Source organism: Melopsittacus undulatus, chromosome 6 (genome assembly GCF_012275295.1).
Source record: "Melopsittacus undulatus isolate bMelUnd1 chromosome 6, bMelUnd1.mat.Z, whole genome shotgun sequence".
Lineage (NCBI taxonomy): Eukaryota > Metazoa > Chordata > Aves > Psittaciformes > Psittaculidae > Melopsittacus > Melopsittacus undulatus.
The window spans coordinates 35,148,422-35,164,849 of record NC_047532.1 but is presented as its reverse complement, the minus strand read 5'-3'; the positions used below and the strand labels follow the sequence as shown (position 1 = coordinate 35,164,849).

General features: G+C 48.6%; 2 protein-coding genes across 3 annotated transcripts in view; one reads left to right on the top strand and one right to left on the bottom strand.

The window, feature by feature from the left end:
- Window positions 1-2,517: 2,517 nt before the first annotated feature.
- On the top strand, window positions 2,518-6,221 carry PLAAT1 (phospholipase A and acyltransferase 1). 2 transcript variants are annotated; one of them, XM_005141150.3, is made up of 4 exons: window positions 2,518-2,863; window positions 3,700-3,929; window positions 4,106-4,374; window positions 4,774-6,221. In XM_005141150.3, exons 2-4 carry the CDS (start codon window positions 3,791-3,793, stop codon window positions 4,873-4,875), a joined length of 510 nt encoding a protein of 169 aa, XP_005141207.1. In that variant the 5' UTR covers window positions 2,518-2,863; window positions 3,700-3,790; the 3' UTR covers window positions 4,876-6,221. The 2 variants fall into 2 exon arrangements, with proteins under 2 accessions (XP_005141207.1, XP_030910804.1); XM_031054944.2 differs by having other exon boundaries at window positions 3,697-3,929.
- A 1,054-nt stretch (window positions 6,222-7,275) lies between these two features.
- The window catches only part of LOC101876595 (probable cation-transporting ATPase 13A5), a 29,563-nt gene continuing 20,410 nt past the window's right edge, over window positions 7,276-16,428 (bottom strand). The window contains 6 exon segments of the mRNA XM_005141169.2: window positions 7,276-7,476; window positions 8,151-8,261; window positions 8,957-8,982; window positions 10,454-10,644; window positions 13,752-13,926; window positions 14,502-14,574. Of these exon segments, the coding sequence (XP_005141226.2) occupies window positions 7,276-7,476; window positions 8,151-8,261; window positions 8,957-8,982; window positions 10,454-10,644; window positions 13,752-13,926; window positions 14,502-14,574 (777 nt within the window).

Here is a 16,428-nt window from a genome sequence, read left to right as displayed (position 1 = left end):
AAAAAGGAACCACAGCATTCAGGATCTCATTTAAAGAATGTTGGGGAAAATACAGCTTTTTCTACAGAAATTAATATATGTCATTTCCATTATCCATATGCATCACTATCACAAAACTTTGACTTCTCCAGATTGACTTTATTCATGCTCACACCATTGTTTGACCTCTCGCTATAGATAAAATATAGATTAATTACTTTTTTTTTCATTGTGCAGAAGGAAAAGAAAGATGGATACACATGAAATATCAAGGAATTCTTTGAAAGAGCCCAGGAATGTACTGGATGACAGAGTACATGAGCACAATTATGGCTGCATTGTGAACAATGCCTTTGATCAAAATGAATCCCAAACTGCATACCTATAGTTAGCAATACTTTTCCAATTAATTTGTATTACTTTCTGCTCTTGTATTTTAATAGTATTTCTAATATTTTGAGAATAAATAAATCATTGCATTTGCTGAAAACCTTTGAAGTTGTTAATTTAAAATATCTCTCAGATCTCATGTTACAGACCCAAATTGAAATATATCCTAACTCAGAGACTATGTTGTCTTCAGAGACTGAAAAACACAACATCCAGGCAGAATTTGGCAGTACAAGTGTGCTGCACACCATCACATACACACCTCTGACAGACGTACAAGCCAAAGACTGATGAGGTCAGAATTCATTGTATCATCCCAGGCAGGTCTTCAAGAAATCATCTTACCCCAGAGCTTTCCGTGGGGAGGAAATTAGCTGATTGAGTTGGATACAGTTCTTACTCCTCTTCTGGCAAGGCATGTTCAACTGGGGAGAGAAAGAATAAAGAAACCACTGAACTCATGGGGTAACAGGTGTAGGAAAAAAAAATGACCTTCATTGTCCTCCATGGGAGTGCTGGACTAAAAGAAGGGACTGTTTGAAAGAGAGCTGCCTCCTTGCTGTTACAGTGGAGTGGACTAGAAGGAGGGCTGTCATCAGTCTCCTGCCTGAAAGGCCTACGCAAAGGCCTTGACTCCACAAAGTTTATTACAGGATCTTATTCTTTAGAAAGTTTTAGTGAAGATAACTTCACTAACTTAACTGAAGTTATCTTCACTAAAACTTTCTAAAGAATAAGAACCTGTAATAAACCTTCCTTTGAGGTCTTTGCAGACTGAAGCTGCTGCACTCTGATGAATGTGGGTAGACATCTCCATTGGCTCAGTCGCAGGCCATGCTAAGGACACCCCTACAGGAGAAGGCCAAACGTGTGTGGGGCAAGGCACAATAAGATGCAGTGTGTGAGATGCCTACTCCATGACAGACCACTCAAAACACTCAGGAAACTGAGGTACTGACTGGGCCTCATCCAAACCCTGAACTTATTTCCTGTACCATGAGTGAAGCTTTGTGACTTAGAGAGTGTACCATTTGCTGATGATTTTCCAGTTCTTTGCAGCTTCACTTCTGATTATGGTGAGGAACAATGTGGGCTTCCTGTTGTCGCTGCCATAATGCCGGTTATTATTTACTTACCCATTCTCGTTTCCCTTGTGTCCATAAACTCATGCATGCTGCTAGCAAGAAAAGCATTGTAACCTCCGTGAACAGTAAGGCAGATAAAAGGCATTTTATTCTGATCCATTCGAGAACATGCTAGCTGTCCACACATGCACAGCACAGCTAGTTTGGAGAGGATGTGACTAGAAAGGGGCTTTCAGCCTCATTACCTAATGAAAATGAATCAACAAGAGAGATCTACTTGTGCACAAACGGTCAACCTTATGCTGGAATTTCACCACAATTAATTATAAAGGCATCTTTCCTGCTGGCTCAGTGGCAGCTTCCTACTGCACTCTCACACTTTCTAACCACACAATGCTGTGGACCTTGGCCACTGCTGACCAGGCTCACCTCCCCTTGCAGCTGGTAGGAGCACATGCCAGTCCCTACCCTGCAGGATTCCAGCCCCAGCTCTTGCAAGCAGCAGGGCCCAGCTGCACCCACGTAAAACAGATTTCTGGGTTTCCATGGATCCACTTTCCCCCCACCAATACCACAAGAACTGCCTTTGTTTTTCACTGCAAAGCTCTGCAAACACTTCAGATTTGAAACAGGGGATGATACAGAAAGAATTACAATACCCTGCTCCACTGGCTTAACTATTTCATGTCAATAGTAGCCAGAAAAATGCCAAATCTGCAGCTCTGATCTTTTAAATCAACCAGCTTGCTCTCCTGACTTTTGAAACACTAACCTTTAAATACACTGCTTACCAGCTCACCCAGAGGATTCTGTTTGTTGCTCATGAATCCTCCTTAACAGACTGTACTGGCAACAGCCAAAGAGAAGACAACTGTGCCTGGTCAGCTGTGCTCAGCCCTCTTGCTAGGCACAATCACGATACTCCTCAGATGTCCTAAAGGAAATTCCTTAGCCACAACATGAAAAGCCATCCTAGAAATCTCTTTGCCCCAAAATGGCCACTGAGGATTTCCCCTGAGCCTCCTTTGCAAGAGAAGCAAAAAAGAAGTGGAACAGCAGTGTGCCCTTTCTGTATCATAAGGTTACCCAGTAACGGATGCTCACTCTGCTCGTCAGGACAGCCCCAGCCCCGTATACCGGAGCTCACCCCCCGAGCCGGCAGGGGCTCCCAGCGAGGAGATGATGGCCCATCTTTTCTGGGGGCAGGACGAGCTTTTCTACACGACGGACAGATTCAGCAACACCTCCTAGAGCGGAGCCTCCAGCCGCGGAGCAGAGCGACAGCTCAGCAGGGCTCCTCCTCGCTATTTATAGCGGCCGGGAACAGCGAGGACCCGGCCCAGCTTCCGCCGCTGCCCCCGCCCGAGAAGGCAGCTCGGCTGCGGTGACAGCGGGATTGGCGCTGCAGGGTGAGCCGGGCACTGGGGGGACATTGGGGTGCGAGCAGGCGTCTGCCAGCAGGATGTAGCTCTCCCGGGCTGCCGAGAGGGACGAGCTGACCTGGGGACAGACTGGGCGCCCCGCGGCCCTGCGTCTGTCTACCGGAGCTGCCGCGGTACCGGCACAAGCAGAGCCCCGAAAGGCACACGGCCGGGACGGACCATTGCCCTGGGAGAGCACCGAGCGCTGCAGGCTGGAGACCAGCCTGTAAAATGGCTTCACCCTCCGCGGGAGTGGTGTCGATTTCAGCACTGACTCCCCGGCAGGGCGTCGCTGGGCCCTGCAGAGAGCCGGGCAGCAGAAGCATTAGTTAGGTGCCGGCTGCGATAGATAGAGCGTGCCAGTGGTAGTGATGCGCGGATAGACTCCACAACTAGTTAGTTGTAAAGTAGGTATGCTTTTATTCAGCGCTGAGGTGCATGGGGATAGCTCCTCCAAAGCATGCACACCTCAGGGTTGTTCTCCCTTTACATTTATTCTCTTAAGGTATACATAGACATGAGGTTGCTCAATCCGCCTATACATATTTAGTATCTATCCCCGCTTCGTATTATAATGAGCCGGAAAGTCCTTTGCACCTGCGCAGTGCCCCTTCTGGTCATGGGCAGGGGTCTCAGGATGAAGTAAATGAGTCTTCCTCTTGTGGGTAGGGGTCTTCAAGATGAAGTAAATGAGTCTTCCTCTTCTTAAACTTAAAATTCCTTTCACCCCCTTGTACAATTTCTCTGTATTACCCCCCCCCGTACATTGGTTATCCCTGTATCAGTAGGCCCTAATGATCTTTCTGCCTGCAATCTCCCAGTAGATGCTCTGTGCACATCCCGAACCTCTCCTCCACCGTGCCTTGCACTGAGCCTGCCCAGCGAGAGGGGCATGTCCTGACCTTGGGCTCTGAGATGGCAGCCATCGAGAGCTTTAGTTCCACCCACCCTGGTGACCCTGAGCCTGGGGACCTGATCGAGATCTTCCGGCCAGCTTACCAGCACTGGGCCCTCTACCTGGGAGATGGGTATGTCATCAACGTGACGCCTGTAGGTAAGACTGGTGCAGCTTGGCAGGGTACAGATGGGCCTTTGGGATAACAGGGGACTCCTTCTCCATGGGCTGGTTGTGAGCCCTATGTGTGTAGATGACCTTTCCAGAAACCCATCTGAGATCTGGGAGGGGCCAGATGGAGCCCACCTGGCTCATGTTATCCCTGCCTTCCCCAGATGAAGGCCCCCCAGCCACATTCTCCAGTGCAAAGTCAGTGTTCAGCAGGAAGGCCCGGGTGAGGATGCAGCTCCTGAAGGATGTGGTGGGAAACGATACCTACCATGTCAACAACAAGTATGACGGCACCTATGCTCCCCTCCCAGTGGAGGAGATCATCCGGCGCGCTGAGTACCTCATTGACCAGGAGGTGTCTTATGACCTGCTCAGCAACAACTGTGAGCACTTTGTGACGCTGCTCCGCTATGGTGAGGGTGTCTCTAGCCAGGTAAGTAACATTGGGTAAGCCCCTGTATGCCTCACAGTGCATCTTCTTGCTGCTGTATGTGAGTCCCTGGACTGGGGCACAGCCTGGAAACTGCCTGGGGACAGCAAAGTCCAAGGCATAGGATCCAGACTGTCATTGCCTCTGGCCTCACAAGAGACCATGAGCCAGGAGGTTCACTGTCTGCACTCTGATAGAGCCCTCTTACCAAATGCCACAGCCTAAGGGTGAAAGCCTGGATGTTGCCTTCTTTGCTTATGCGGAAGGTGTCTCTTACTCATTTAATAGCTTTGATTATCCCTGCCTTTGCTTCAGTATTCATGCCTGGGGGTAAAAAAAAAAAAACAAACACAAAAACAAAAAGCTCACCATGTTTCCAGCCTGTGTTTTACTTCTCTGCAGGCCAACAGAGCAATCAGTGCCATCGGGTTTGTGACAGCTGCTGCCGGTGCCTTCTCCTTGTTGGGCTTACTTCGGAGCAGATCCAGAGAGAGACAGTATTGATGGGCCATCAGGATGAGCTCAGAGCAGGGTAGAGAGGCCCTGGCTGGGTTACTTGGGACAGTTTGTGGCCACAGCTGCCACTGAGATTTACTAACAACTGTGTACCCCTTGCTGAGAGCAGCACTAGTGTGTTTTCCACATCAGCTTTTATTTCATTGCCTGTGATGATTTTTGCAGTGGTCTGGGAGTGTCTGCAAGCAAATTCTCCATCCTCATGCACCCAGTGCTCTGCTGGGGACTGGTGCAGGCTTTCTATGCACATCATAGAATCATAGAATAGTTAGGGTTGGAAAGGACCTTAAGATCATCTAGTTCCAACATCCTGGTTTTATTATCTACATCCTGCTGTCTTTTTCTGTGAATAACTTGTTTTAACCTTAACATTTTCACTTTGTTTTTTTGTTTGGGGTGTTTTGTTTTTTAATTAAAACTAATGTAAAAGTACTGCTGAGGGTTTACTGTGTGCCTCCAGCTAAAGGCCTGTGCAAGTGGAAAACCCCAGGTTCTCAGGCCTGCGAAAGGTTGGACAAAGCATGCACTGTGTTTTGGAGCCTGCATGCACTGCCTACATGGAGCTGTTCCTGAGGCAGAAAGGAAGGGCTGGTCTTACAAGTTATATCCTTCAGTGTTTTAAATGAGTGTGCTATTTTTTCATGATGGTGTTGTGGTCAATTTTCTCCTGCCTGGAAACAATCCCTTTCACTGGCTTCTGTGCCTCCCTTTGGCAGCAGCAAACCCCCAGTTTGGTGGGGGGATGGTGGTGTGGTCTAGCAAAAAAACAGGTTTTTCACTGTTTGTTCCAGATTGGGGCTGCTGTGCCACTGAAATGGTTCATCACTGTAAGTGCAGTAATTGTTTGCACTGTAGCTTACCAGGCTTACTAAATGATATTTAAGGTCTCTTCTAACCCAAACCATTCTATGATTCTACTCCTTGGGCTGCCAAAGCACTGAGGTTTAAAGATCACAACAGATTGCAAGGGAGTCTTTGCCCTGTGGTGCTGTGGGTGATGTACCTGGAGAATGAGCTATGCAGCACCTATGCTCCATTTCCCTGTGTACAGAACCCTGCTATTTGCTTGTTGCAATGTTATTTACAGATGGCATGTAAGAAATAAAGTCCTGTGTGGCTTTTGCCACAGACAACTGCCTGGACTGTAAGAAGAGATGACAGCAAAAGAGCTGTTTGTAAGAGGCTTGCAGGTTTTTGTCTGCTCTTAATGCGTTCATAAAGGGATCAGAAGGTTTATTTTAAACATCAGTTGTTTCAGTGTTTGAAATGACAAAACCAAGACTTCTGGTCATACTCTGTAGTGCCCTCTGTTATTACATTTAAATAAAGTTATTCTTTTTTAATATGGAAAAGCATAATAAAACTGAAAGTCCTTTTTTTTTTTCCTTCCTGCAAATATAACCAAGGGATCTTTCATAGCTAAACTAATTAGGTGGTTGAACCACTTGAGCAAGTACGAAGAGCAAATACAAAGGGGCTCAACATCTTGCACCTGTCCAGCAGCTGTGTGCTGGAGCGGGTTAAACTCCCTGCTTCTTGTCATGACCTAGTTAAAATGAAAAGCCAAGACTTAGCCCTGCCTTCTGCTGCATGACAGCAAACACAGGGCAGGACCTGGAGAGAGGGGGGGCAGCAGGGGTGGACTAGGAGGCTTGTGTGTCATGTCTGCAGCAGTTGTGCTGGCCTTTCCAACCTTAAGTAGGGTGTATCCTCACCAGCCTTCTCAGTCTGGTCTCACAGCAATCCATGAGCTTTAACCTTTCGTGTACTTGGAGCATTATGACTGCAAGAACTGGTGAGGGATAGCTGTGAGAGGGCAATGTAGGCACCCTCTCACATATGTAATGTGATCTGTAATCATCCTGCGATGCAAGAAAACTGGAATTCCTCCATCTGGGGAACTTTCTTGTAGTTCTTGGAAGCTGAAATGTTGTGTTAAACACAGGGTTTTGCAATTGTACATGTGCTCCTCTGTGCAGTCAAGACTTACTCTGGATTGCGTTCCTTCAAGCTTGGTGAGTGCATTGACAGGATTTGGTGGAGCAGTGACAGAAACACGGAGTAAGAGTGTGACATGGAGCAGCAGAAGCCATTGCTTTGCTGTATTCAGTATTTTTGAGTCTTTGTAGGGTTGTTGGCAAGGCTCAAGAACTGCTGTTGCCAAGGAGTAGAGTCAAGGCTGTTATTTTACTAGCAGCCAAGAGAATAATCCTTGCCTGTCCCCTAGGCACAGCCAGCACAGACCCAGGGGCCCCTGAATGGATGGGTTTATGCAAGGATTTCAAACATATGAAGCTGGCACACACAAGATGCAAACACAGGCTGTTCAGTGCAAGCCAATGAAGCTACCAGCACTGTGCAGCCCCACACCCAGCTGCAGGGTCTCACCTAGTCCTTGTCACTGTGTTCATAGGTGGGGTTAATATAAATCTCATCTGTGCTTTTTGCTGCAAAGTCTTCTGTGTTTACAGGAGGCCAGTTGGGATCCCTCTGCAGCATCCTCTGCCATTTTCGGTACTGGCTGTTTGATTGATACCCAAACCAGGCTTTGATCAGCAGCCAGAGGTGCTTGTTCTGCAAGATAATGTCCTGTGGAGTGACATGATGCAGGGTCAGTGCTATTGTGCTTCACTGGAAAGGAGGACCACCTGGGGACAAAAGCCATTCCTTGCTACATGCACAAACCCCTGAGCCCCATGGCACTGTGTGGCTGTGTGCACAGCTGACAAATGCCACTTCCTTATCCACACGAAGGCTCTGCTCAGTTCTGTCAGGACAGCACTGATCTCAGTTTAGCTGATGGGAATAATCAAGGGGGAAGATTTTCCTCCTGGGGCTGTGGGACAACCAGGCAGGCACTGCTGCTTCTTCCTGGGGACTATCCCTGGTGATGGATACAGCCAGCCTCAGCCCACAGAACACTTCAGGCCTTAGTCATTACTGCAGTATCCAATGCCACAAGCCAGTGTAGTCTCTGGCCTGATCGATTGTAGGTCAAGAGGGAACTGGTTGTTTCAAAATCACTGCCAAGTGCCTGGCCTGTGCTGCCAACGGACTCTTCCCAGGCAGCTGCACTTCAGCTCACTCCCTCTCTAAAGACTTGAGATGTGGTCTAAATCATCTCTGGGGTTGCATAAAATGTATCTGACTGACACACACTGAGTCTTAAGGGAAAATGCAGAACATTGCAGCTGTAAACGGGGGTAGAAAGACCTCAACAAGGGGCTGCTCCTGTTCACCCCAGGGAGCAGGTAGGCACTCACCTCTGTAAATAAAGAAACACAAAAGGTGACCAAAAGCATTAGTAAGATGTAAACTCTCCAGATGAGAGGAGTGCAAAGAAACTGTTGGAAAAGACATGAACAGCAATTAGGCTTAAATGCCTTGCCAAGATTTGTATCTGTTCCTCAGGATTTGAGAAGCTGACTTAAGTTTTCCCAGGAGTAAGTATGGAGGAGGCAGTAGGAAATAACAGTAAACCCTTGCCACAGAGATCTTGGAAGGTTTGATGCCAGATCCCCCATGGCATAGAGCTGCCTAACTCATTTGGCTATTTAAGCTACTCCTGAAACATGCAGATTGGGTGCCTGGGTCAAGATCTGGTGCTCAAATACTTCCAGGGACCTGCAGCTAATGCACGTTGTGTGGTTTCTCTCCCTCTGTGTATGCTTGCCGTAATGGCAGGCCCCCATCTGAATTCATCCTTTGCAAGATGGCTAGAGATGATCCTAAGGACTTTGCCATTCCCAATGTTGCGCAGCACAGCTGGAGGCAGCTGCCTGTGTTGTGCCCTGGCTGAATGCCCAGGAGGGCTGAAGCAGCTGGCCCCATGTAAGCCTATGGTGCTCCCGGGGAAGGGGGTGGCAGCAGCAATCCCTGCCCACTTGCTTCTCTGGCCAACAAGCATCCTCCAGTGCAAAACCACAATCCACCCTATTGTGCCTTTTCTGTTAGTCAGAAAAGCCCAGCAAGCTATAAGCACTTTTTCTTCTCCTGGTTGATGCCAAGTCTCTAGAGAAGAGGAGATCTACCTCATTAATAAAGCTCTTGTAAGAGGGATGTTAGAGACTTTTGAAAGGAGCAATGAAAATACATCTATGGAAAAAAGAGTATTTGTGGCCCTGGGAAGGTGGGAGTCTGGTGATAAAACTCAGCAAATATGCTGGCAGAAGCCCAAATACCAATGCTGTAAAAATGCTATCATGTAAAGTGCCTTTCTTTTCCTCCTCCTTGAAAGAAGAGCTAGGGAACTGAGCTACTCCCCAGCAGCCTGTTGCAAAGCTCACCACCTACACTTTTTATTTGCACAAATGATTCAACACATCCTGATTCTTATACACCCACAGAAAACTGCCCCAAAGGGGCACTGCTGTGAGCCATACCACCATTCCTCCTGTGCTTGCTTCGCCCATGTGCTCAGCTGTGTGCTTGGAGCACCAGCAGTGGAAGAGGCTACTTGTCCTCTTCAGAAGAGCCCAGTACTTCTGCACCAATAGAATACAAAGGTGGGCTATTCCTGTGACTTTCACAGAAAAGGTTTGTCTGGCTTTTCATCCTCTTCCAAAGGAGCAGGAGGCCACAGAGTGATGGCAAATAGCTCAGACATCCAGAGGTGCCGAACTCCTGTTAGTGACCAAATTAGCCGGCAGGTTGGGTCAATAGCTCCCAACAGCCTCCTGGCAACCTTCTTGCTGTCAGGGACTAGAGGCTGCTGAGTGGATGGCAAAACCAAGGGAATTGCCCTTTGCTTCCTCCTAGGCACTGCCCCAGTATAGGGATAAAAGAGATTTATCTGTTTTTTTTATCTGTGCAGATTTCTCAGCTGACAGAGTCCTCTGTTCCATCTCAACCTGGCTGCTTGCAGGGCAGCTTTTTTCTGTTCTTACCTGTCTTCTGCAGGTGATCAATGCTCTGTGAAACAGGCTTGGGACCTGCTTTTTAACAAAATCCTTAACAAAATCAACTCTGCTAAGATGAAGCAACCTCGTGCTCTCTCATCCATGAGAAAAAAATGCTGCAATTTCAAAGGAGCTACCGGTGAACTCATGGATAGAAGGGCTACATCTTCTCTGCAAATCTCAGGAAAAAAAAAGGTTATTGTGAGAGGATTTTAACAGTGATATTATCACAGGCCTTTCTCTCTCATCACTAGGAATGGAAGTCAAACAAGGTAAGACTGCGAATCTCAGAGGAACTCTTTCTGATATATTTTGAAACAAATGTATCTGATCCTCAGGTTCTTTGTGTGGACAATAATGCACAGTTCTGTACTAAATCCAGTACATCATCTTCTGGAAAGCACATTTGCCAAACCAAGATGCAATCTGCTTTTTCAGCTATGCTGCCTCTTATCTCAAGGAAGAAACTAACACAAGCAGTGCTCACTGAGCTTTTTTCAAACTGAGAAGTAGGAGCTCACATATACTAACAATTATTCTACATGCCAGTAACGTGTGTGGATACAGAAAAATCCACAACACCCCTTCCCTAGCAGCCTCTCCTGCCAGGGTTATTTTGAGGCAGGAACAGGAGTCTGGGGAGTCTGTGTTACTCCAGCTCTACTCACAGTTGGTGTAGATGGGCTTCGGGAATGGCTTTCCCTTGGAAAAGACAAAGGCCACAATGATGCAATTGACAGAGGATAGTGGCCACAACGTAGTGTCTTCATAACTGAGTACATTGCTCTGGGAACTGCTGCCGGTACTGTTTCCACCTGGACTACTGCCGGACATGGTCTGGTTCCCTGGAGAGCAGTGTCTGTAAGGTAACATGCAGCACTTTGTTCCTGCTCTGTATAGCAACAGAGAGCTGCAACAGCACTTCCCTCTTCTTTCCAACCCAGCCTATGATAATAGCCATGTAACAGCTACTGAAGTGAAACTTCAAAGCAAACAAACCAGCCAAATGAAAAATCATCTTAATCTTCTGGTCTGTGCCAAAATCTCAGCTTGCAGGTGGCCAACAGCAGCAATATTTTAGAGACACAGCTATAAAGATGCACTCCCCAGCTGCCTGCACACCATCTGGCACACTTGCCCTGTGGTACATGTGTGCAGTGAGAGGGGAACATGGTGCTGGCTGAGCTCTGGCACCTGGGAGCATCCTCACTGAAACGCCTCCTGCCCCACGGGTTCATTTCTGCATGATGGTATGCTGGGCATTAATATATATTATAATCTAGATGCAATATATGTGTATAACATATAGTTCAGCTCTGCAATATGGGAAGACTTTTCATCTTTCACAAACTGCTGCGGCTTCCAGCCCCCTAACTGTTCTGTAAGCTGAGCTGGGTCCCAGAAGAGGCCGGCTGTTTATTGCTGTGCCACCTGACCCCGAGAGAGGGCAGTACCGGGCAGCGGAGGGACGGCCAGCGCCACTTGTCCCGCACTTCCAATGGGCAGAGACCTGCGTTCTTCAGAGGCGCTGCTGGAAAACCGCGCGTTAGGCCTGGGGCTGGCCCTTTAGATTGTGGTGTGGCATCTGCAGCAACTTAATTTTGTCTTGGCAGTGTTCTGCTGAGTACACACACGGTCTGGGGGGCAGAATTGTCCCACTCGGGTTCTGTGGTGTGCCCAGCAGCGAGCCACAGTGAGGCTGAAGTGTCCCCCCCGCATAGCAGCAATGGGATCTGCAAGTTTGAGGTCAGAGACTGTCATGGTTTGAGCATGTTTTGAGGGTGTTTTTGTTCAAGGTTTTTTCCAGCCAGGGGGAGTCTGGGAGGAAGGAGAGACAGGACACCTGACCCAGGCTAGTCAATGAGGTATTCCATACCATAGCACGTGATGCCCAGGAGGCATACTGGGAAATAGAAAGCTGGAGGGGGAGAGCTGTGGAGGAAAATGGAGGAGGGAGCACATGGTGCTCGGCCGGGCAGGGTGGAGTGAGTTATGGGTCGGTGGCTGGTGGGGTGTTGTATTCTTTTCACTTGCTGTTTGCTGTATCATTATTATTTGTAGTAGTAAATGGCAGTAGGGGTTCTGTGTTATGCCTTAGCAATTAAACCGTTCTTATCTCAATCCGTGGGGGCTACATTCTTTGGATTCTTCTTCCTAACTCTCCGGGAGTAGGGAGACTTGATTTAAACCACGACATTTTTGGCGCCCAACGTGGGGCCCGAGGGATTGAGATAAGAACAGATCTGAGCGGATTTATGGTCTCTTGTCACAATGCTGATTTATTGGCTCTTAGAGGTTTTTCTCTGGATCTCTCTGTTTCGGGATTTTACCGGGTACTTGGTGTATGGATTGGATGTGTTTGTGTCGGAGGCTTGTAATACGGTGGGGCTCCGGCAGCAGGGGGGGATGGACGTGGCCGTGGACTTGGACTTGTACCAGGCCGTCCCGCTGCTCTTCGCCGTCCTTGTCCTTATCCTCGTCGTCGTCTGTGTGGAGCTGCGTGAAGCCAGGAAGGAGCGGCCCCGGGAGCTGCCGGCAGCTGAGGCTGCCAGGGAGAGCGGCACGGGGAGCCAAACGGCTGTGGCAGAGCAGCGGGAGCAGGCAGGGGAGGAGCGGAGCAGGGCGGTAGCTGAGCAGCAGGATCAGGCAGCGGGGGAGGTGAGTCCCGCGGCCGTTCCCGACCCTCCGACGGCCGAGAGTGTCCCCCGGAAGTCGCCCGCCGACCCCCAGCAGGATGCAGGAGACTATGCAGCACTTCCCAGCAAGGCAGAGGAGGAACCGAGTCCTGCCGCCGTTCCGAACCCCGCAGCATCCGAGAATATTCCCCGGAAGTCACCCGCCGAGCCCCAGCAGGATACAGGAGACCAGGCAGCACTTCCCAGCAAGGCAGAGGAGGAAGATCTGGACTCGGGAGAAGAGAAGCTGGTGGTGGGAGAGCTGGCAAGCACGGCAGCTACATCAGCCCCAGTGACAAGTGCAGCAGCATCATTTGAGAGTTCTGATGGCTTTGAAGGGCTTTTGGGTGCCCTTGGGACCTGCCTGCTGATTGTGATGGTTTTCGGCATGGTGGCACACACACAGAGTGTGTTCCATCCACAACCATTTTGTCTGATCCCAAAAGTTAAGCAGAGTCAGGTCTGGGTCTTGTCTAGGGTTAGACCAGGATATAGGAGCACCAGTAGACTGTTCCCAAGGCTGGACAGTCATGAGTGGCAGGGCATGTGGGACAATATGGCCAAGTATCTGATCCACTGGGCCCCTCCAGTGCTTTGGAAGCATTGGAAGTGGAAGGCAGTTGTATGGAGTCCCCAGCAGCAAGCTGTAGAACTGCTGAAGGGGACAGTGAATGATTTTGAGCCTGGTGGACCCAGATACTTCAGGCCATCGTTCCAGAGATGCAACATAGAGATGTCTCATGACCGAGGGGTGGACTTAAGAGTGATGGTGTATTGAAAATGTGGGATCTGGGCATGACGTGAATGGTATGGAATAAGGGGTGGATAATGTCATGGTTTGAGCATGTTTTGAGGGTGTTTTTGTTCAAGGTTTTTTCCAGCCAGGGGGAGGCCGGGAGGAAAGAGAGACAGGACACCTGACCCAGGCTAGGCAATGAGGTATTCCATACCATAGCACGTGATGCCCAGGAGGCATACTGGGAAAGAGAAGGCTGGAGGGGGAGAGCTGTGGAGGAAAATGGAGGAGGGAGCACATGGTGCTCGGCCGGGCAGGGTGGAGTGAGTTATGGGTCGGTGGCTGGTGGGGTGTTGTATTCTTTTCACTTGCTGTTTGCTGTATCATTATTATTTGTAGTAGTAAATGGCAGTAGGGGTTCTGTGTTATGCCTTAGCAATTAAACCGTTCTTATCTCGATCCGTGGGGGCTACATTCTTTGGATTCTTCTTCCTAACTCTCCGGGAGTAGGGAGACTTGATTTAAACCACGACAGAGACAAAAAGAGATACTTACCTCTGGCTGGCCAGTGCTACATACCAGGGCTGCTGCTTCACCAGGAGGAAGCCACAGGTTTGCATTATTATGGTGAAGCACACATTGAGGATGATGGAGAACAACAAAGGAGGAGAGATGAGCTGGACAGGAGGGCAATAAGGTGCCAGCTTTGGATAGGCTTCAGTCAAACTCACTGGAGAGAAACAAGAGGCATTTACCGTCCATAGCAACCCAGCCCACCAGCATTCTCCCTCTGTACTTGCCAGGCAAGCAGAGCCACAAGCAGACCCACTCATCTGCTTATCACAGGTGAAAGCTGCAAAACCTGGTCCTAATAAGCGTACAAGAAATGGCTGTTATCTTCATTATTTTCCACCTAAAACTTCTCTGAATCCCCCTTTAGGAAAACACACAGAGAAGATGGGGAATATCATCCTATCCATGGGCATCTCCACAGCAGTTTAAGAGCTGTACTGGGTCTCATGACAGACACACAAGAGCCCCATAGCAATCACCAAAGCAACTGTTCCTTTTCTAGTCGAAGTCTCACATTCAAACCCTAGCGGTTACTTACAGACTTCTGCAGCTTTGTGCTATGAGCCACATCTCATATCCCTGGGCCCTAGGGATTGATCTAGCATCAGTGGTTATGATGTTACTGACACAGCAGAACTTGACTCCTCATTTTAATTTTTATTGGGAAATGAAGTCAGCTATTTATAACTCAGGCTCTCAAACAGACACAGGTAGCTTCCCCAGGCTGCTTACTTGTCAGACAAACCAGAAGGGTAATGACGGCTTTTTGTATCAAATATTGTCGATTCCCAAAGATTTGCAGTTGCTGGAAACAAAAGCAAAGGCAGCACCACCTGAGAACTGATGACAACTTCGACAGTACAAACCACAGCACCTGATGCTATTTCAGAGCAATGACATGCCAGCAACAGCAGCCTCATAGCCCTGATGCAGTACCATGAGAGCTAGCAAGCCCAGCTTGCCAGCTGTCAGATGGGTCATAGAATCATAGAATAATTAGTGTTGGAAAGGACCTTAAGATCATCTAGTTCCAATCCCCCTGCCATGGGCGGGGACATCTCACACTAAACCATGTCAGCCAAGGGTCTGTCCAGCCTGGTCTTGAACATCGCCAGGGATGGAGCATTCACAACCTCCCTGGGCAACCCATTCCAGTACCTCACCACCCTAACAGTAAAGAATTTCTTTCTTATATCCAGTCTAAACTTCCCCTGTTTAAGTTTTAACCCGTTACCCCTTGTCCTATCGCTACAGTCCCTAATGAAGAGTCCCTCCCCAGCATCCCTATAGGCCCCCTTCAGGTACTGAAAGGCTGCTATGAGGTCTCCATGCAGCCTTCTCTTCTCCAGCCTGAACAGCCCCAACTTTCTCAGCCTGTCTTCATACAGGTGGTGCTCCAGTCCCCTGATCATCCTCGTGGCCCTCCTCTGGACTTGTTCTAATAGTTCCATGTCCTTTTTATGTTGAGGACACCAGAACTGCACACAATACTCCAGGTGAGGTCTCCTGAGAGCAGAGTAGAGGGGCAGGATCACCTCCTTTGACCTGCTGGTCACGCTTTTTTTGATGCAGTCCAGGATACGGTTGGCTTTCTGGGCTGTGAGTGCACACTGAAGCTGGCTCACGTTCATTTTCTCATCAACGAACACCCCCAAGTCCTTCTCTGCAGGGCTGCTCTGAATCTCTTCTCCTCCCAACCTGTAGCTGTGCCTGGGATTGCCCCAACCCAGGTGTAGGACCTTGTACTTGGTGTGGTTAAACTTCATAAAGTTGGCATCAGCCCACCTCACAAGTGTGTCAGGGTCCCTCTTGATGGCATTCCTTCCCTCCAGCACAGGGGTCCCATAAAACCCCTTGGTAATTCATAGCACTTGTGAGGGACCCAGTGTCTGAATGTGGCATTTGAATGTTTTTTCACCCTTCTTCTGGCAGATACCAATGCTGCTTGGACCAGTTAGATCAGGTCATGCACTCCCAGTCCACAGTAATAGCAGTGACAGCTAGAGTTTCACTTTGTGCCAGGTTTGAAATGTCTTTGGGTAGCGGGGACATGGACAAAGTTGGTTTACACAGACTAGTGGATGGAGAAGCTGTTCCCATGTGGTGACACACCAGTGGTCCTTGTTTGCCACTATGCCTCAGCTGTACCTTGTAGACTCATGCCTGTTCACTTTGCTTTGTGCCCTTCACCTTCCATGGAACTGTGCACAGATGATGTGCATGAACTGGGCAAGGGAGGTGATCCAAGGTAAGTCTACACATGAATTTCCTTCCCTGTTTTTCTTTTCGTGTATTAAAATTTTAGAAGATTCATCACATAACAGTGATACCCTCCTTCATCTACCTGAGACATTCCTTTTCAAGCATTTCCAGCAGAGAGTGGCAGATGCTCTCCCAGAGCTCCCAGTTTACAGAAGTCCTGATCCTGGGCTTCCACTATGCTAACCAGCTAAGCAGAACTCACTCCCTTCTAATTCACTTTCTTCTTTTGGAAGAGATGAAGTTTTATCACTGAGCTTTTTCCATGATTTTGGAGGTCCTTACAATCAACCTACCCCCTACTAGTAATTACCCAGCTTTTCACATCTTTGTTATTCCTTGAAAGCCCTGTATGCGTTTTATTCTCTGATGACTAATACCACTAAAGATAAAAACCTAC

Bases quoted from the DNA above. Each gene is read 5' to 3' on its own strand.
- PLAAT1 (XM_005141150.3), top strand. From the start codon at position 3,791: ATGGCAGCCATCGAGAGCTTTAGTTCCACCCACCCTGGTGACCCTGAG. The intron at 3,930-4,105 runs GTAAGACTGGTG...TGCCTTCCCCAG, and splicing joins CATCAACGTGACGCCTGTAG to ATGAAGGCCCCCCAGCCACA. The intron at 4,375-4,773 runs GTAAGTAACATT...ACTTCTCTGCAG, and splicing joins GTGAGGGTGTCTCTAGCCAG to GCCAACAGAGCAATCAGTGC.